This window comes from Bos indicus, chromosome 27 (genome assembly GCF_029378745.1).
Source record: "Bos indicus isolate NIAB-ARS_2022 breed Sahiwal x Tharparkar chromosome 27, NIAB-ARS_B.indTharparkar_mat_pri_1.0, whole genome shotgun sequence".
Lineage (NCBI taxonomy): Eukaryota > Metazoa > Chordata > Mammalia > Artiodactyla > Bovidae > Bos > Bos indicus.
The window spans coordinates 41,849,910-41,869,665 of record NC_091786.1 but is presented as its reverse complement, the minus strand read 5'-3'; the positions used below and the strand labels follow the sequence as shown (position 1 = coordinate 41,869,665).

The following is a 19,756-nucleotide window of genomic DNA, read 5'->3' as shown; positions in this document are numbered from 1 at the left end:
AGTCCATAAAGGGGAGAGGACATGAACATAAGGGTCTCTGGATTTCCTTTTTCTGGAATCTTAAGGCAGAAAAAGGGCCAAAACAAGGTTTAGATGGTTTCTTCTAACTCAAGAGTTCTTGAAACTAAAATAAATCATTTTTAGGATGAGGCTAGGGCATGATACAGATTTCCCAGATGGCTCTGTGGTTAAAGAATCTACCTGCAATCCAGGAGATGCAGGTTCAATTCCTGAGTTGGGAAGATCCCCTGGAGAAGGGCATAGCAACCCACTCTAGTATCCTTGCCTGAGAAATCCCACGGACAGAGAAGCCTGGAGGGCTATTGTCCACAGGGTCGCAAAAGAGTCAGACATGACTCATGCAAGGGGCATAATACAGTTTTACACACAAGAAGTCCCTAACTAACCTTTATTCTCCCAGTCCCCATGGACTCCAACCCTCAGGAGCTGACACAACCTTTCAATCTACAATTAGAGCTAAACCACTTGAAGATGCAAATCACGAAGAAAGGGAAAAGACCGGTATAATGAGTCCGTCAAAATGTTAACCAAAAGGATACATACACTAGAAGTCTGCACTGTTTGGCTTTCAGAGTGTTTAAAAATCTCAGCCAGTTTTTAAAACCAGGATTTCACATAAAATGTAGCTTCGTGTGAAAAATGGGAAGATCTGGCGTACTGAGCCCAAATCCTCCCAAAGCACCAATAAGGCAGCCCCCCTCCTAACAGAGAGACCCCTGGCTCTCTGCAGTCAGCACCCTGAAGTGGCCAGTGTCAGTGACCTCTTAGACCTAGACCACTAGACCACTTAGGTCTAGTCTCTCATCATCTTTTGATGAGTAAAGAAATATTTCACAGAACTTGTATCTTTGGCCAAAGTGGGAAGACACAAGTAATTCAAGAAAAGTTAAATGATGCATTTCTTTATGGAAGTGAAAATTCTGATCCTGCGACAAGTAAACAATGTGTGCGATGGTTAAAAAATTTAAACTGGGTTGTCTTTACGGAACAACTGTGTCTCTCAGTTACTGACGTCGGCTCTTTGGTTCTTACGGACATTGGTGTTTCAGAACTCTGGTACTAATGAGATCACTTCCCATTTTATTTAATATTAGATTTTTAAATATTTTATTTTTGGCTGTGCCTCATGGCTTGTGAGAGCTTAACCCTAATCCTGACCCTAGCCCCGAGCAGGGATTGAACCCGGGTCACAGCAGCGAAAGTGCTGCGTCCTCACCACTGGACCGCCAGGGAATCCCCAATCTTTTCCTTTTTTTAAAGAGGTGATTGGTTAGAAAGCAGGAAGGTAAAGTGTTTTAGGAGAACAGGGAAAGGAGGCAGCAGAAAAGGTCATCAGAAATGGGCATAGTGGCTGCCTCTGATCTCTGGTTTTGCTCTGAGAGTCAGTTTATGGTATTGGGCTTCCCCAGGAGCAACCATAGTTATTTCATGCCCTGCAGGTCTGAGGAAAATGGGTGCCTTTTCTTTATCTGAATACCCTTCAGAATGAGAGTCAAGGTCTAGATCTAAGAATGCGGGCTAGCAGCTTTTTAGTCTGATGTCTCATGAAGGAAGGGGCAGCTGGGTTTGGCATCAGGATGGCATCCTTGTTCTAAGCTGCACTGGTCTCCCTGAGGTCACCCCTGTAGTCATGGAGTGGAAAGGAGAGGGGGTGCTTATGTCTACACAGAGCTGACCTAAACAAGCTTACCTGATGGAAGGAACACAGTCCAAACCATGCGGACTGTCTTTAACACACATGCATAAGCAGCATGTTGCAGGTATACATGTAAATGGATGTTCAAGTGTACTCCATTTTGAATCGACTCAATACTCAAAAATCTAAACTTTTCCATTTGAAAGCTGAGGAGGCTTTTCCTATTTCACATGACAAAAAAGAACCTTTACAATATACCCTTTCTTTCAGATGTTTTCTAAATATTCAATTCTTTCAAGGCAGTGGTTCTCAACTGGGGCGGTTTTACCCCAAGGGGACACCTGGCAGTATCTGGAGACACTGCTGTTGTCGCGACTGGGCTATTGGCATCTGGTGCCTGGAGGCCAGGGACGCTGCTAAACGTTCCACGAGGCGCAGGACAGCCACACAACAGGGAGGAGCCGGCCTCAAAAGTCATCCGTGCATGCCAAGATGGGAAACTCTAGTCTGATACTCATTATGTTTTTTTATATATATGAATTTATTTAATTGGAGGCTACTTACTTTACAATATTGTATTGGTTTTGCCATACATCAACATGAATCCACCACGGGTGTACACGTGTTCCCCATCCTGAACCCCACTACCACCTCCCTCCCCATACCATCCCTCTGGGTCATCCCAGTGCATCAGCCCCAAGCATCTTGTATCATGCATTGAACATGGACTGGCGATTCGTTTCATATATGATATTATACCTGTTTCAATGCCATTCTCCCAAATCATCCCACCCTCTCCCTCTCCCACAGAGTCTGTTGTATACATCTGTGCCTCTTTTGCTCTCTTGCATACAGGGTTATCGAGGAAACCACTATTGAAAGAGACACATGTACTCCAAGGTTCATCGCAGCACTGTTTATAAAAGCCAGGACATGGAAGCAACCTTGAAGTCCATCAGCAGACGAACGGATAAGAAAGCTGTGGTACATATACACAATGGAGTATTACTCAGCCATTAAAAAGAATACATTTGAATCAGTTCTAATGAGGTGGATGAAACTGGAGCCTATTATACAGAGTGAAGTAAGCCAGAAAGAAAAACATCAATACAGTATACTAATGCATATATATGGAATTTAGAAAGATGATACTTATTATGTATCACTTATTTCCTTCCCCAAAAAGGTGACTTACGCAAATGATTCAGCACTACTGTACTAAGCAAGGGATGCCCGTCTGCGAAGTCAAGGCCGGTGGGGAGCAGGCCTTTGGGAGAGAACGCGGGGCCGGTTAAACTGCAAAGGCTGCCGCGCTGTGAGGTGGGTCCTGACCTGAAGGGAGGCGGCGGAGGAGCGCAGGGTGAAGCCGAGGGTGTGGCTGGCAGCGGGATCGGTTCAGGGGTGAGGGGCGTGAGGAAACGAGCGAGCTTTCTGGAACAGTGGGTGTGGGAGGAGGCACAGAGGCCGGAATCCCGAGGGAGCTCCTCAGGGCCGGGGACAGTTGGCGGAGCGGGTGTCTGGTCCGCCAGGTCACAGACAGGGTCTGACAGCTTGAGGAGGGGCCTGTGGAGGGTGGAGAGGGCGGGGGGGCCGGAAGAGAGGCTTTGGGGGAGAAGGGGGGACACGCGGAGACGGGGCAGCGCGGCTGGGCGGAAGGACCGCCCCGGGAGTGTGGGGCTGAGGGAATCCTCTCGGGCCTGAGAGGAGCCTGGGACCAAGGACGGCCGCGGCCACCAGGGCGTGGACACGGGAGAAGGCAGGTCCCCGGTGCTTTAGTAGGAGGAGGCGGGTCCTAAAAGCTGGCCCGGAGCCGACGGCAGAGCGGGAGGCCACTGGGCCTCAGGCTGAATGGCCCTCAATGCCGGGAGCTGAGAGAAAACAGAGTCTACCGGAAGCATTTCATGAAGGGATGAGACCCGGTGGACACGAAGCCCGCACGCAGCAAGTACACAGCTCCAACGCTCCTTCCCCAGCCTGCCAGCCCCCGACTAAAGTGTCTCATAAGACCTTGGGCTCCTGGTATGACTGTCGCCTCGAGAGGCAGTGGGTGCCTGAGGGCACCCAGTGAAACCCCTGAAGGACACGCCTCTGACGAGACAGACCCCTGAATCTCAGCAAAGAGAAGACAGAAGGGCAGGCTCGAGCTTTCCTCGGCACTTGGGCTTGCTTTGGAAACGACTGTTGTTCCTTCCTTTGCTTGCATTTCTAGGTGCTGAGAGGCACTTTCATTTAACCTGTTGAACAGCAAAGGTGTTTCGTACTAAAAAAGAAAAAATGCCTATTATTTTCTGGAGTGGTGTCGACTCTTTGCAGCATGTGGGTGGTGGTGCCCAAGTGGAAATCCTGACTGGTACCAGCATCCCTACAATTATATAAGCACTGCAGAAAGATCTGCAGTTGCACTGGCCTCTTAAGGATTCCACTGTAAAGACAGGACCCCTGCAGCACTTGGTTCATTGGGTGGACTGACCGTAAATCTTCCCTTTCTTTGTTTCCTTTTGTGCCTGCCTCTCCCTGGACTGGGTGCCATTCTGGGGTTTAAGGGTACTTGTTTCTCATGTAACATTTTTTTTTTTTTTTTCAGGGCAGACTCTGGGGCCTATATATCCTCAACTCTACTGTATAGCAATCCTTCTTCAACCTTAACAGACGCTAAGGAAATTCTAATTGTGGCTTCCCGAGGGGCTCAGTGGTTAAGAATTTGCTGCCAACTCAGGAGATGTGAGTCCCATTCCTGAGTCAGAAAGACCCCCTGGAGGAGGAAATGGCAGCCCATTCCAGTATTCTTGCCTGGGAAATCCCATGGACAGAGGAGCCTGGCAGGCTACAGTTCATGTTTAGTCGACTTAGCAACTAAACAACAAGGAAATTCTAATTAGGATTTCTTTAGGGCTTAACTCTTGTTTTTAATCCAGTGTTCTTTGATGTGGACCATTTCAAACATCCTCCACCTACCATTTCATTTCCATTTCTAATATCTACACAATTACTCACACACAGTCAACAGAGCTAGAGAACATGGAAAAATTAGATTCCTGACTAGAGGCAGACTGGCAATGGAAACAGATTCAGGAACGATGGCTCTGTGTGAAGGTGTTGCTTTCAGGTATGAAGTCTTCTTTCTGTGATAGTAAGAAGGCGGCTGTTGAACGAGTACACGTGCAGTCCAGCCCCCAAACGAAACAGGACAGACACACGCATCCCCTTGATCCTGGTTCAAATCCAGGCAATTCTTACGCTCTTGGACATGATAACCAACTTGATTCAAACACACTAGCTGCGTTTTGGACGTGCAGATCTTGCAAAGATGGCACGGAGGATGTGAAGCAGGGAACCCAGGGGAGCTGAGTTGCTCAGGACACACACGGTGCGAGGAAGGAGTCTGTAGAAGCAGACCCAGAGGCGGACTGGCCAAGCTGCCCGCAGCGCGGCCAGACTCAAGCTCTTTGGGGACTCTGGAATGTAACTGGAATTTCTGGTGGAAACAGCCAGCACCCCGTGCCAAAAAAAAAAAAAAAAATTGACTTTTACCTCTGCTGAAAGCTCGGCCACAAAGGAGAAGACACAGCACCCTGCCTGCCAATTTCCCTTCCCTTTGTCTGGTTTCTAAATGTGCTCCTCCTATTTCTTCTGAGTTGGGACTAGGAAGAAAGTGTGGGGCAGAACCGGCTCTGTTGGCTGATGTTGACATAACAAACCATGGCTAGGCTCCTTGAAAGATAAGAAGTAGGGAGCTGTATCTTCGTAGTGATTGCTCGAGTTCTTTTGATTTGTCCCTAACTTTCAAAAATTGAAAACGTGTTTTCACATACTGTATGAAAAGTAGATTCATCTAGGTAAAAGTAAATGCATACTATGGATCTCAGCCCCTCGCAGCGTGGAAATTACTTACTCCCCTTCTTAAAGTTTTATTTTAAATTTCATTCAGTGAATTGTATTCTAACTCTTTGTTAATTCACGTTCTCAGTGCTTCAGGAGCTTGATAACATTTTCCCCCCTTGGCTATTTTATACATGTAAAGACAGAGAAAACAATGCAAAGGGAACTAAGTCATTCTAAAGTCTATTATTGAAATAATCAGTCTTGTCACTGGGTTATGCAGCCTTCCTTTATTTCATCTATGTGTACTTATAACACACTTTTTTTTTTTTTACAAGATTACGATCATTTTCTACATACTAGAAAACTCCAATTAAAGGCTAGAGAATAAGTCATCCTTCAAAAAATTGTGAAAAAGTTAAGACAACTGCATTATTGAAGAGTTTATAAAGCTGTTTTGACAGCAACAAGCACAGATGAAGCAATTATGAATTTCATGAAAATAGATAAAAATCCAATTGGAATAATGAGGCCTGCCCCACTGAACACCTGTTTATAGTCTTAATTTTGCCTTAAGGAGATACGACTGATGTTCTCCAACAACAACAAAAATCAATAATGGATCAATATGGATAAACGTGTTGGGTCTGACCTTTTGTCCTAAGAGACAGTTAACAGCTGGGTTTAGTTTTACTGGGATTTACTTAAAGACTTGTAACAGTAAATAATGGTGCATTTAAGAATATTTGCCTGCTTTGATTTAGTGAGTTTGGCAGGTGGCAGTGGCCTTTCAATGGCATATGGCTTTGAGAAATTACATCAATATATGCATATGATGTCTTAGCCTCTAGTTCATGCGTCAAGTTAATTAGTAAAGAATCATTGGTTTAGCATTTTATAAGCAAATATTCTACAGCACTAGAGGAAGAAAATACAGTGAAAAGATAAAACAAAAAAAGAGTAAAAGCCTGCAAAGTTTTGCAAGAGTTTTTAATAATAGTGGAATGCCCAAATATAGAGACAAACCAATATTTTCTTGAGATCCTACAGCATGAGGAAAGCATATCTCCAGGCATGCCTAATGAAACAATGTTAACTGCTTTTCAAAGATAAATTACTTATAATATTAAGTGAAATAGCATGCAGTCTATCTCAAAATTCCCATTAGGGACTTACATGCAGTGTCCCTTGTAATAAGTGAGAATTTCTGATGCCTTTCAAGAGAAATATGAAACTAAATGAAAATGCAGATGAATGACTCTGAAAATGTTTTATGCTTCAATTTCCTTCGTATCTGGATATTACAGGATAACACAGAGAATAAAAACACAGCATATGGTAAAAACTAAATGGGGTTTTGTTTTTTAAATTTTTGTTTAAACGGGCTACTTTTAATTGTGAACACATATTAAGGAAGGCAAATAAAATTTTTATAGGATCCACAATCAAGTTATCTTATGTTTTAAGATAATTTCATGGAGAAATTCATCTTTGAAGATCAGAGGGCATTATATTCTTGCAAATTATGAAGACCTATAAATTTGGTTTCCACTGAAATATCCTGTGGATTGTACACAGGAAAAAAAAAAAAGAGTTTCTGGCATATTTGCACTAGAATTTAAGCTATTTTCAAAAGCATTTCTATCTGGCAACTGCTTTTAAGTTTCTTGAGTACGACCAGTTTGCCTCTTTTATTTTAGCTTTTGGTAATACGAGATAGGTTCTACCGATAGAAAATTAAACACTATTGGAAAGCTGCAGCGTCTGTTAAATGGATATTGCACTTGTTTGAATATTGGATATTTTGAAGGCTATTTCATTCTCTTTCATGCAGTTTATTTGACATGATGGCAAACACGTCCACCTTTAGGCACATGATGGCAAGGTAAAATGTATCAGTTTCTTAATGAGTTTTATATTCTTACAGTTAGTTATGATTACAAGTAGATTCTTTACAGTTTACGTGGATAAGTAAATATATTAAAAAGAACACTTACAAATCCCAACATCTCAACGTTATAATATGGTAAAAAAAAATAGTGAAAATATTTTACTACTTACCTAAAATAAACTTTCAATATAAAGTGCCAAGAAAAAGTCAAATGAGTTTTTAATCTGAACCAGAGCCGAGGAGAATGATCCCGTTTCAAATGCAACAGTGCCAGTCCCCAAGGGCGAAGCCTTAACGCATTTTCTTTAGCAAAGAAGCTGACAGTATTCCCTGTGGGCAGTGTGCACCCACACGCGTGCACACACGCTATATAGATAATAAAATCACAGCCTAACAAACCAACTCCATCCAGCTTGTGTACTGGAGGAAAAAAGTGCTTGGAAATCTTCGTCGTTCAAGGACTTCTTTTGATCACTTAGCAACCTCTCTTTCCTGCTATTTTTAATTTCAAACGTTCCGCGTTCAAAGTCAAAGATTTGACAAAGCGGATGCAAAGGGTCCCTTTAAAACACCCCAGAGACAAACACGGAAACTTGGATCAAACGGAAGAAAAATGGTCCCTACCTTTTTTCTGAGAGTACGATGGCGACTGCACTTGAGAAAAAGTAGGCTTTTCTTCAGTGAAATATTCAGGTTGGCTGTATTGATTCAGGGCCATGTCCAAGTCCGAGTCCCTGCTTTTCAGCATGTTTCCAGGGTAACTACAGGTATAAGGCTGATTCACTGCCCAGGCCTGTTCCATATATATGTTCTTACTGGGCACAGCCTGAGCGTTGCAACCACTGTAACCTGGACTATCTTCGAAATACGCGTAATAATCAGTGGCCTGCATGTAGCAGTTGCTGCCGGCAGCTGGGTGTACTTCGTAGAGTTCTTGCATACAGAAGTTCATTTTGGTGCCCGGGCTCTGTTTCTACTTTACATATACACACACTCTATGGATGCAGTCCCCAGCCCATACGCCCCGCGTGCCGGGCATATACAGCAAGAAGCGTACATACATACACATGAAGGGAGAAGCCGAGATGAATAAACACCAGCCACACGCAACCCAGCCTGCTGTACTTTGCCACGGCACCTGATGTGCTAAAATCCTATTTAGGTGGAGGTGTCTTTGGAGCTCTGCTGCCATTCAAACATGTTGGAAAGCAGATTTCTGACTATCAAAGGTCTTAAGCTGTGAACGCACCTAATTCCCAGAGAAGATGGCAAGCAGGTAGGCATTGACCTCTGCCCAGCTGGAGGACTGACAGCCAGGACGTGTCTGTGGCTCTGAGGCTGGGAAGATCCATTTTATATGCTGTTTTTAACTCCTTTCCACATGATTAGAAAATGATTACTCATTGTTATGTCATTTTGGTTGACAACTTAAGCATGAAACATTATAAAGACATCTTAGAGTCTATCCTTGGATACACAGAAAATCCGAAAATCAATAATCTAGTTTATTAGCAGGGACCAGAGAAAATCCAGCCATAACGAGCCTGATGACTCTGGAACATTAATCTAGTCACACAAACGTTAGAGGTTACATCTGTTGTTGAACGTCACCCACGGGCTTCCAAGGCAGGAAGAAGGACACAGGGGGCCCACAGGTCTTTAAAAGATTCCACACAAGGCCCATCTGAGAGCACCGCTGGCGTTTGTGAGCTCGGTCCTGCTCCTTGCCGCTGGTGATTTTCTACATCATTAGCCTAATCGACATGCGGCCTGGAGCTGAACTTCGCTCTGCTCATTTTGCCTTGGTTGTGCTGGAAAGCGCACGAGGGGGAAGTGTGTGTCACACCTGGTGTGCAGAGCACCCCTCTGGAAGAGCAGCGTCCCCCTTCTGATCCCGGGGGGATGCTTTTTATAGTACGCTTGCTACCAGTTTTTATTTTTTTTAATTCAATTTTTACTTCATATTGGAGCGTCGTTGATTTATACTGCAGTGTTAGTTTCAGGTGTACGGCAAAGTGATTCAGTTGCACAGATACACACATCCATTCTTTTCCAGAATGTACAACTGTCATTTCATTCTCATTCAGTTCTGCTTTTGAGATGATCTTTGAGCTTAAAACTGTGATTTAAGTGGTAGTCATGTGCTTGACATTTAAAGATAGTGATCCAAAAGGGAGAGGCATTTTCTAGGAGAACCGCCATTTAAGACACAAACAAATACCAAGTTAGAGATAAAAAGCCTGCTACAAAGAGGACCTATGGTGTGTTCCCCATGTGGACGGCAGTGAGCACCTGTGTTCTAGATCACGATTCAGGAAGGGTGCAAGCTGCTTTCTTTGTAGTTGGAGGTTCTTTTTCTTGGGAAGACTTAGTTGGGAGGGCTGGCCCCAGGAGGTAATGTGTACACTTGGGATCCTGTTAGTCCCTGAACGGGTGACGTCTTGGTATTTCCCTCCTCAGGGACCACAGGCAATGTGATGTTGCAATGTTCCATTGTAACACTTCCACTTTGGACGTAATGCAATGTGGAATTTGGGGCAGGGACATAGGACTGGAGAAAGGAGGATATTACAGTCATTCAACAAACATCTATAGGGTATCTGTTCCGAACAAAGCAAGGAGTGGGTGGGAGCAGAGGTGTTGATGGGCCCTGTCACCAAGTAGCTTAATAGCAGGTGTTTTCAACACAGAGTCAAGCAGACCACTGTCAAGAGTCTGTAAGAGCTGATGGTTTTATGCATGAAGTAAAGGTGACATGGATTCAGGGAAGAAGATGAAAAATTAGAAAACAAGCAGCAGATGAGACAAGATGAGGGAAGAAACCTAGGCAGACAGGCTCCTGGGTGGATGTTTAGTGATAAGACTCCTCAAAAAATTGCAACTGAACAAGGAAAGGAATGTTCTTCAACTTGTTACATTTGAACCCAGAAAATGAATTCCAACATCCTAGGAGAAGGCAATGGCACCCCACTCCAGTACTCTTGCCTGGAAAATCCCATGGACGGAGGAGCCTGGAAGGCTGCAGTCCATGGGGTCGCTAAGAGTCAGACATGACTGAGTGACTTCACTTTCACTTTTCACTTTCATGCATTGGAGAAGGAAATGGCAACCCACTCCAGCGTTCTTGCCTGGAGAGTCCCAGGGACAGGGGAGCCTGGTGGGCTGCCGTCTATGGGGTCGCACAGAGTCGGACACGACTGAAGCGACTTAGCCGCAGCAGCAGAGAGCACAGGCGTTACCATAAGGAATAAGGAATGCAGCTAACATCTTAACAGTGTTTTCACTCTCTGATTACTCTTCAAACAACTAAAAGATTTATTCCCAAGTGTTTTTAAGAACACATACACACAACATTACAATTAACATTTTCTCCCTACTGAAAATGTCAAAACATTTCACTGGAAGCAATGACTATTTTCTGAAAACCCCAGGAAAAAGGATCCAGGCCTTATGTTTCTTTGTCTGATCTCGTGTATTTATCTCAAATTTCCCAAAACTAATCTGAAAATTAACCTTTCAATAAAGCAGTTTTTTTTCCTTTTTTTTCTGCCTCCTTTTCTGGTTAGAAGCTGTGTGTCAAACCATCCAGTTTTGCAGTTTTGCCCAGTGCATTTCCTGGCTCCCTTTCTAGTTCATTGGAGGCACAAGTCCAAGCCATTCCTTGCTTTTCACCAGTAACAGTACCAACTCAAGCCAGAATCTCAAATTTCATTACAAAGGAACACTTCTAAACATTTTTCCAAGATCTCTAAATGTGTTTGGAAAATCAAAGTTTTCTTCTGCCTCAGAACTGATCTGCATATTGCAGCAGAGAAAGACAGAACAATTCCTGAACAAGTTTTTCCCCCTCTAAATTCTCAACAGCATTTGGATGGAGTTAAAACAATCCTGAATTCTCCCAGAAATCTTTGAACAGAAAAAAAGTTTCAAGACATGTTTAAACGGGTTCTTCACTTACTCTTATCTTTTGGAAAATATAGAACCAGACTTTTCTGAAATGATGCTTTCTTCTTGTACCAAGTGGGGTTACTCTTCGAGTGAATGTCTGAAACTGATGACTAGGAGCTGGAAGTGGAGTTCAAGTTGAAATACAGTCCCTCATTCCTGACAGAGGCAATCTTAGCGTTGCCACTCGTGATCGATCCAGCCTGTCTTTTTGTGAAGTCAACAAAGCAATTTAAACATATTATATGTCACGAACGAGGTGAGCTTTAGTAAGTCTGCTCTCTTATTTCCCTGGCTGACAAGTCTAATTTAGTTACCGAGAGACAAGCTTACGAGTTATTTGACTCACAGAGCATCAAACAGCCTGAAATAAACTCAGGAGGGCTTTCATAATTTTTATTAGAAGTGTTTCAATCAATAATAATTTATTATCTAAGTACACCTTTGTCCTTCAGGAAATAACCTAAGAGGACAAGACTAATGATCTTGCTGGGGAAACTGGTAGGTAAACAGCAAACCCTCAAGGACTCTGAAGGAGGAGACTTGTTTCTCTCTTTGGGTCTTTCTTTTCTTCTGTCTTCAGCTGTGTTGACTCTCAAAGAAGGCTGCACATTGGAATCACCCACAAACTTTAAAAACACCAGCGCTCAAGTGTCATCCTCAGAAATTGTGATTTAATCAATATGGGGTAGAACCTGATTGTGATGACTTTTTCAAGTTTTCCCAGATTAATTCACAGGCAGTGAAGTCAGGCTTCCTAGGTAGCTCAGTGGGTAAAGAATCTGCCTGCAGTGCAGGAGACACAGGCAGACACGAGTTCGATTCCCAGATTGGGAAGATCCCCTGGAGGAAGGCATGAAAACCCATCCCAGTATTCTTGCCTGGAGAATCCCATGGACAGAGGATCCTGGTGGGCTACAGTCCACAGGGTCACAAAGAGCTGACAATGGCTGAAGTGACTGGGCACGCACACAGTGAACTTGGAGAACTGTCTGAGCCCAGCTCCTCAACAGGGACCGGGGTGTCCTGAAGACTCATTCCTTTTCTTCATTGGCAGCTTCATTGTGTATTTCCTTTTGTTTCTCAAAGTTTACCTTCCCTATCTCAAGCTGGCCTCAATACCCTTGAGTCATTTGGTCACGTAGAGGAAATGGATCAAGGAGATACACCAGGACAAAGTAAATCTAAGGAAGTGTGGTGACAGGGAACACAGGAAGTATCTGCTCGGGGGCTGTGGATGGCTTGCAGAAGAGATGACCCGTGAGCTGGCGTTTGGGAAGCCCATTGAACTCCAACGATGGAGGCAGGGGTATGAGAGACTTCGAGCCTCTACTCTAGCGCTTGCTCTTCTTCTGCTTTAGTAACAGAGCCTCTAAATTTTAGTTGGGCACATGGTCTTTGTTTCTCGGTCTCTCTTGCGTGTGCAGGCATCTGTGTGATTAACTTCTGGCCAACGAGATGTAACAGAAGACATACTGTAAGGCAGATTCCAGGGAACATAAAAGACAACTTAACATAACAACTGGTGCATGCATTTTCCTTCTTCTCCTTTGCTCCTTCTTCCTGCTGCCTGCAATGTATATGTGATGTCTGGAACCCTAGCCACCATTTTGGTCCATGAGGATGAGAGTCATACTCTGGGGCTGGTGAAGGAATGAACCGGAGGTAGTTTAAGTTGCTGAGGATTGCCATACGAGCCTAGACTGCCAACCTCTGGGTTTTTTTTCTCCCCCCCTTGGGAAGGAGAAATCAACTTTTTATTTATAAAGGGTATAGTTTTTTCATTTGTAAAACAGAAATAACAGTACTCACCTCACTGGTTATCGTAAAGATTAAGTGAGTTAAATATAAGTAAAGCTCGTAAAAGAGTGACAGGTGCAGGAGTGAATATAATTATACATGTGTGTGCTGTGCTAAGTCACTTCGGTTGTGTCTGACTCTTGGTGACCCCATGGACTGTAGCCTGCCTCAGGCTCCTCTTTCCATGGGATTCTTCAGGCAAGAATACTGCAGTGGGTTGCCATGCCCTTCTCCATAGTAACAATTATTATTGAAATGCCTTATCTCTATCTTGGAATATTTTCTCTTCTCAGCCTACATTGTCACTAGGTCAAGAGTCAATGAGCTTTGGTCTGCACACCAAGTATGGCCCTGTATCTGTTTTGTGATAAAGGTTTATTGGAACCCAGCCTTGCTCATTTGTGCATGTGTTGTCTGGTTCTAAATCTACTCTGTGCTACAATGGCAGAGTGGAGTCGTTGTGACAGAGGCCGTGTGGCTTGGTGAAAATATATAGTATGTGGCACTCTAGAAGTTTGCCATCTCTGCGTTAGGTGATCTCATCCTGTCTCATAAATTTATTTTTAAAAATTTACTTATTTAAAATTTTTTATTGACATACAGTTGATTGACAATGTTCTATGAGTTTCAAGTGTACAGCAAAGTGATTCAGTTACACATATACAAGTATCCTTTTTCAGATTCTTTGCCACTCTAGGTTATTACGAGATATTGAACATAGTTCCCTGCAGTATACAGTAGATTCTTGTTGATTATGTATTCTATATACATCAGTCGTGTGTCTGTTAATCCGAAACTCCTAATTTATCCCTCTCCCCATTTGGTAACCAAAGCTTTGTTTTCTCTGTGAGTCTATTTTCTCATAGTTTTGAATAACAATTAAATGCGGAAGATCCCAGCGTGTAACTGTAGCCCGGAGGTCTTCTCTAGGATCTATGTCCTGCTGTCCGCTCATGCTCCACTGTGCAAAAGTGGGCATCTCCAACTCTGTCCTTTCTAACACCCTTGCCTCCTGCAGTCCTCACATCTCCGCTCCACCAACACTTGGGAGCTTCAGCCAAAGCCCCCAGCCCTCCGGGACCCTCACTTTTCCTCACTACCTGCAGCCAGTCCAGCAGCAAGCTCATCGGTACTGCCTCCAAAACATCATTTTAATCCAGCCACTTCTCTGTCCCCGCCTTGTCACCGGATTCTCCGGGTGGCCTCCTAGCTGGCCTTGCCCTGTGGCAGCAATTCTTTCTTGCTACAGCAACGCGTCACGTCTGAAAAATGGCACACCTGACCACGTCGCTTCCCCCCTTAAAGTCTTCAGTGGCTTTTCATTGCATTCAGAATAAAATTAAAACTCCTCACCAGAAGATGTGCCACCTCCTGTCAACCCCTCCCCACCCTGGCTCCGTCTCACCCTCTCCTACATCAACTCCAACCCAGATGCTGTCCTGTGCCTGCCTGACTCAGGGGCACTGGTGTGCTCCTCTCTGTCTGAAAAGCCCCCCTTCCTCTGTCTCTCCCCAGGGTGGGGCCCTTCTCAGCCTTAGGACTTTGCTTTCACGTCACTTTCTCTACAGTTCAGGGACCTCTTGACTCCATCACAGGCTGAAGGCTCTTGACACTCATCGCCTATGTGACCGCGGTTGTCCAACCTCTTAGAAGAAAGCTGGAGGAGACTCAGTGCACCCAAAACTCTCTGCATTTTCAAAAGCAAGGTGCAAGTTTATCTAGCGCCCTAAATGGGCTCTCCTGGGCTTAGAAATTCCAGTGAGACATCTGTCGCCCTAAATGGACTCTCTTGGGCTTGGGAGTTCCAGTGAGGCATCCGTCGCCCTAAATGGACTCTCCTGGGCTTGGGAGTTCCAGTGAGACATCTGTCGCCCTAAATGGACTCTCCTGGGCTTGGGAGTTCCAGTGAGGCATCCGTCACCCTAAATGGACTCTCCTAGGCTTGGGAGTTCCAGTGAGGCATCCGTCTGTCTCAAGTTGAGTCAGTTTACTCTTATATTTTGCTGCTAGAGGTAGACCTGCTTATGTGAAAACTGCCTCTATGGAGGTTTGGAATTGTAAATGGGTGTCATCACTCCCAAACATCTCTGCTCCAAGAGAGGTTGTAAAAAGGGTAGGGACATCGCTTGCCCTCTGAAGGAGCCACCCAAATTGAGGAAAGATCCCTTTGTAGATATAAGGGAGTGGGCATTCAGCTCTCACTATCCAAGTGCTGAGTGTAGTTAAAAGTTAGGGGACATATTTACATATTTAGGGGAAATAAAAGGGATGCAAACAATTTTTTTGAGCATGCTTTGTTCATCTTTTGATGTGTGGGATATTCTGACTTGTTCGTCTCTTTTTTTAAACAAATGAGATACCATTTTATTTTTTAAATTATTTTTTCCAATTTTTACTTATTTTTTTACTTTGTTTGTTTTGGGGCGTACCATGTGGCTTGTGGGATTTTAGTTCCCAGAGGAGGGATTGAACCCTGGGCTCCAGGCAGTGGAAGTGCTGCATCTCCTGCACTGCCAAGGAATTCCTCTTTGAAAAAGATTCCAAATTAGTTCAACTCCAGAGATGAGAGCAAGGCAAGCTCTGGGCACACTGGGACAAATTTTTTTTTTTTTTAGTAATTTTTTCCTTATTTTAATTTTGGCAGCACTGAGTCTTCATTGTTGCTCGGGCTTTTCTTTAGTTGCGGCGAGTGGAGGCTACTCTTTACTGTGGTGCGTGGGCTTCTCATTGCAGTGGCTTCTCTTGCAGAGCACAGGCTCTAGGGTGCATGGGATTCCGTAGTTGCATCACGTGGGCTCAGTGGTTGCAGTTCCCAGGCTCTAGTGTACAGGCTCAATACTTGAAGTGCATGGGTTTCATTGCTCCACGGCACATGGGATCTTCCTGGATCAGGGATCGAACCTGTCTCCTGCATTGGCAGGTGGATTCTCTACCACTGAGCCACCAGGGAAGCCCAGGATCACTCTATCGTCAAGTGCTTTCCCTCCTGCCGACAGCTGGTAAATGATGGAGGCTTCCCCAGGATCCAAGGAAATGACAACTAGAACTTCTGAGCTTTGCATTCCACGTGTGTTTTATTTGACTCGTGAGGGAACAGTTCCAGAGGATAAACTGACTTCTGTCACATAGCAGGTGGTAGTCCTGGGGACCAGAACCCACCTCTGCTCTGTGCACAGTAGGTCTCCTATGCCAGGGGCACCTTTATTTCCCCAACTGACTATAGAGCTTTGTGTGTGTTAGTTGCTTACTCGTGTTTGACTCTTTGTGATCGCATGGACTGTAGCCTGGCTGTCCGTGGGATTCTCCAGGCAAGAATACTGGAGTGGGTTGCCATTTCCTTCTCCAATAGTGCTTTAGGCTCAAAACAAACAAACAAACAAGAACAAACCTGCCCTAAAGGGAAAGAAGGAATTAGGGAGATTCATCCCAAGCCTGGGATGGACTCTCTCTCCTTCCTACTTCTACTAAATGATCTGAAACCTTGTAGGACCGTGTCAAGCTAACCATGTTGGAAATGCTTACTTCCTCAGTCCTAGATGTGTTCACTGGCGTGAAGCACTCTCCCCTTGGCTACTGTATGTCTGGGATCCTTAGTAAATGAACGCTATGGCTGCTGGAGCAGCATTCAGATGGTGTTCCCAAAGTGGTCCAAAAATCAATCCCAAGAGATGCTTTGAAGAAAAAGCAATAAAAACGGGCTCTATGGTCAAGGTGAGTTTGGGAAACTGTAAATCCTTCTCTTGAAGATTCACCCAAGTTGATTGTTGAACTTTGTGTAACTCAGCATTTTCTGAACACACCTGGTCATAAAACCCTGTGCATCTTGTTTTTATTTATTTATTTGGCTGCATCAGGTAGGTCTTAGCTGCAGTATACAGGATCTTTCATTGAGACGTGTGGAATTCTCTTCAGGTGTGGGCTTAGTTGTCCTCAGGCATGTGGGATCATAGTCCCGCGACCAGGGATTGGACCTGCATCTTTTGCATTGGAAGGCAGATTCTCAACCACTGGACTGCCAGGGAAGTCCTCATCGTATATCTCGTAACATTGGTTCCAAGTATTCCGTGAAATATATGTTGAGATATACAGAAGTCTGTTCTGTTGAAGATATGCAAGAGGTGAGACTGTTTGCAGGATTTATCACTGGAAAGAATGGATTTTTTTTTCTCAGATTACAGACCAAAGACAGAGAGGAGGAGCCTGGGAAGCTTCCAAAGGTGAGTGTCCTTTTCTCTCATTTTTACCAAAGAAGAAAACTCCTGGCCAGACAGAGCAGGCTGGACCCAGGAAGTGCAGATCCCCAGGGGCCACACAAGCCTTGGGGCTCTGGGATTGAGTCTGTTTTGATATTTTGAGGAGTAAGAAACTCAAAGTTCTTCTCTTTAAAACTTCTTGTATTCTGAATTCCTTTCTAATTTTTCTCCTTTAATGATTAATAAAAACTTTTCGATACTTCTAGCCCTGATGGCTCTACTGAAGGATACTTGAGGGAAGTGGGGGCTTTGGGGCACAATCCATCACCAAGCAGAATTTGTTTTTACAAAAATGTGCTTGAAAAACTGGCAATGTGGCTTCCTAGCACAAACAGAATGGATTCTGACCTGGTGCAATGGAAAAGAGATGGCTGTGCTGAGAACACTGCGGTAGGAACCTGGGACTCGGGACCCAAGCTGATGGAAGCAGCCTAATACTTGAACTGTAGGATTTCCAAGGAGGAGGCTCTCATTAAGACATTCCTGGTGGCCTCCTTATTTGGCCAGTCTTTCCAGATCTATGGTTTGAAGGCTGCAAGTTTTATTTCATGAAGATGGAATGGTTGCCCAGCATATTCATGCCAAAGATACCACCAACTCAGTTATAGCAGTTTTTTAACTAGATGAAATAGGTCAATTTAGACGATATACAAGTCAAAGAAAACAGTCCTTTGAAGTTCCACAAAGATGAAAAAATAGACTCCAAAATCCTTAAGTCAGTGGTTCTTAAAATATGGATCCTGAACCAGCAGCATTGCCATCCCCTGGAACCTCTCAGAAATGCGAATTTGCCAGACCACCCCAGAAGCATTAAGAGAAATTCCGTCGAGGCCAGCAACAGGGGTGTAGACAAGCCCTCCTGGGGATTCTGATCCCGGCTATAGGCTGAGAGCCACTGCCCTCCAGGAAGGCTCAAGTGGTCCATCAGCTTGGTCTCCGCCGACTTTTCCAGGCTCACCGGCTGTCTCCCAGAGCCCTGGATTTTCAGAGCGCCTTTTCTTTGTTTCTGCTTCCTGATGCCCTGGCTGGTGTCTTGGCTTTGTCCTTAATCTGCAACCTTTTCTGGTCTAATTAGCCCAGGAGAAATGGTGTGCTCTGTGCGGCCAGCCACACTCCACTTGCCTAGCTTCCACTTTGGGTTTGGGTGGCCAGTCACTGCTAGCATAACAGCACTTTATCATTGCCCCTTGGGACTCTCCTAAGCAGCATGACTTCCAGTATCTCTGGGTCTCTGGACAGACTACTGTTGTACCTGCTTTTGCCTGCCTCCACAGCCACACCTGCTGATGGTGTTCCAGAAACTTCTACTACACGATACCTTTCTCATCTACCTCCTCCCCCTCTGGCTGATTTGTCCCAGCCTTCTTCAATAGATGGCTCCTCTGTCTGCCTTTAAAATTGGCTTTCCCTTTGGTTCATCCCAACCCTTCTAACTGGGTGTGTTCTCACTGGGTGACCTCAGCAGGGTCCGAATCTCTGACCATCGTCCTGTACGCTGGTGGTGCTCCACGGTGGCCCCGAGACCTGCGCTTTCAGCCACCTACCCAGCTCCTCTCTGCGATGCCTCCATGGTACTCCACACACCAAGACTGAACTTCTCTAAGAGTTTGGGCTGGGTGTTCATAAACATCGCCTTATTGAATCCTTATCATGGTACTTCAGGACAGCCGTGGCTACCCACATCTTTTTTTTTTAATAGATAAAAAACCCATTTTTTTGAGAGGCACAGCTGGCCATTTGAAGAGTCAGGATTCAAACCCAGATCTATTCAAGTAGAAACTGCCCCCACTTCCAGTGATGGGTATAATTTTAATGTTTTGCAAGTTTTCGGCAACTACGTATGTGTTTCAACACAAATTCTAAGATCACTGTGATGATTTATCTGTTTTCCCAAAGATGTGCCTAATTTAATGCTACTTCATTAAATGCGCTCAAAAGTCCCAGAGATACCTGTGCAATGTCAGAGCCTCTCTCCCAAAGCATTTCCAGTGAATGAGAGTGTGACGGTGAATGACAGACACTGCAGCACAATGGCTGGCATCTAAGAGCTCCCAGGATGAAGACCAAGTGTTTGATTCTCACTGCGATTTCCTAAGACCAGAGACAAACCATGAAGCTTCCTTGTGCTTTGAAGGAATGAGATAATATCCAGAAAGAGATCCGCATCCGGACCAAACGAGAAACGCACATACACAAAAGTGAATACCGAATAGCACTCTGAAGGCTGGAGACTGAAAAAAAGTCAGGCTTTTAAAACTTACTTAGACCACCATTATCAGCACTGAACTCCTCTCTTTTCTAGCTAACAGTGGGATCTCTGTTCTTTTTCATGAATGAACACTGGACTCAAAAGCAAATCTTTCCTGACTCTCGTCTGATGGAGCTTGGGCA

At 44.6% G+C, this 19,756-nt stretch overlaps 1 protein-coding gene across 4 annotated transcripts in view; it reads right to left on the bottom strand.

Moving 5' to 3' along the window:
- The window catches only part of THRB (thyroid hormone receptor beta), a 436,468-nt gene that overhangs the window by 40,688 nt on the left and 376,024 nt on the right, over positions 1 to 19,756 (bottom strand). The window contains exon 1 of one of the 4 annotated variants that reach the window (XM_070781683.1): positions 7,992 to 10,537. The exons of the other annotated variants lie outside the window; for them this stretch is intronic. Coding sequence (XP_070637784.1) covers positions 7,992 to 8,319 — 328 coding nt within the window. The 5' untranslated portion in view covers positions 8,320 to 10,537. Of the gene's footprint in view, positions 1 to 7,991; positions 10,538 to 19,756 lie in introns of those variants that run through there. 4 annotated transcript variants of the gene reach the window in all.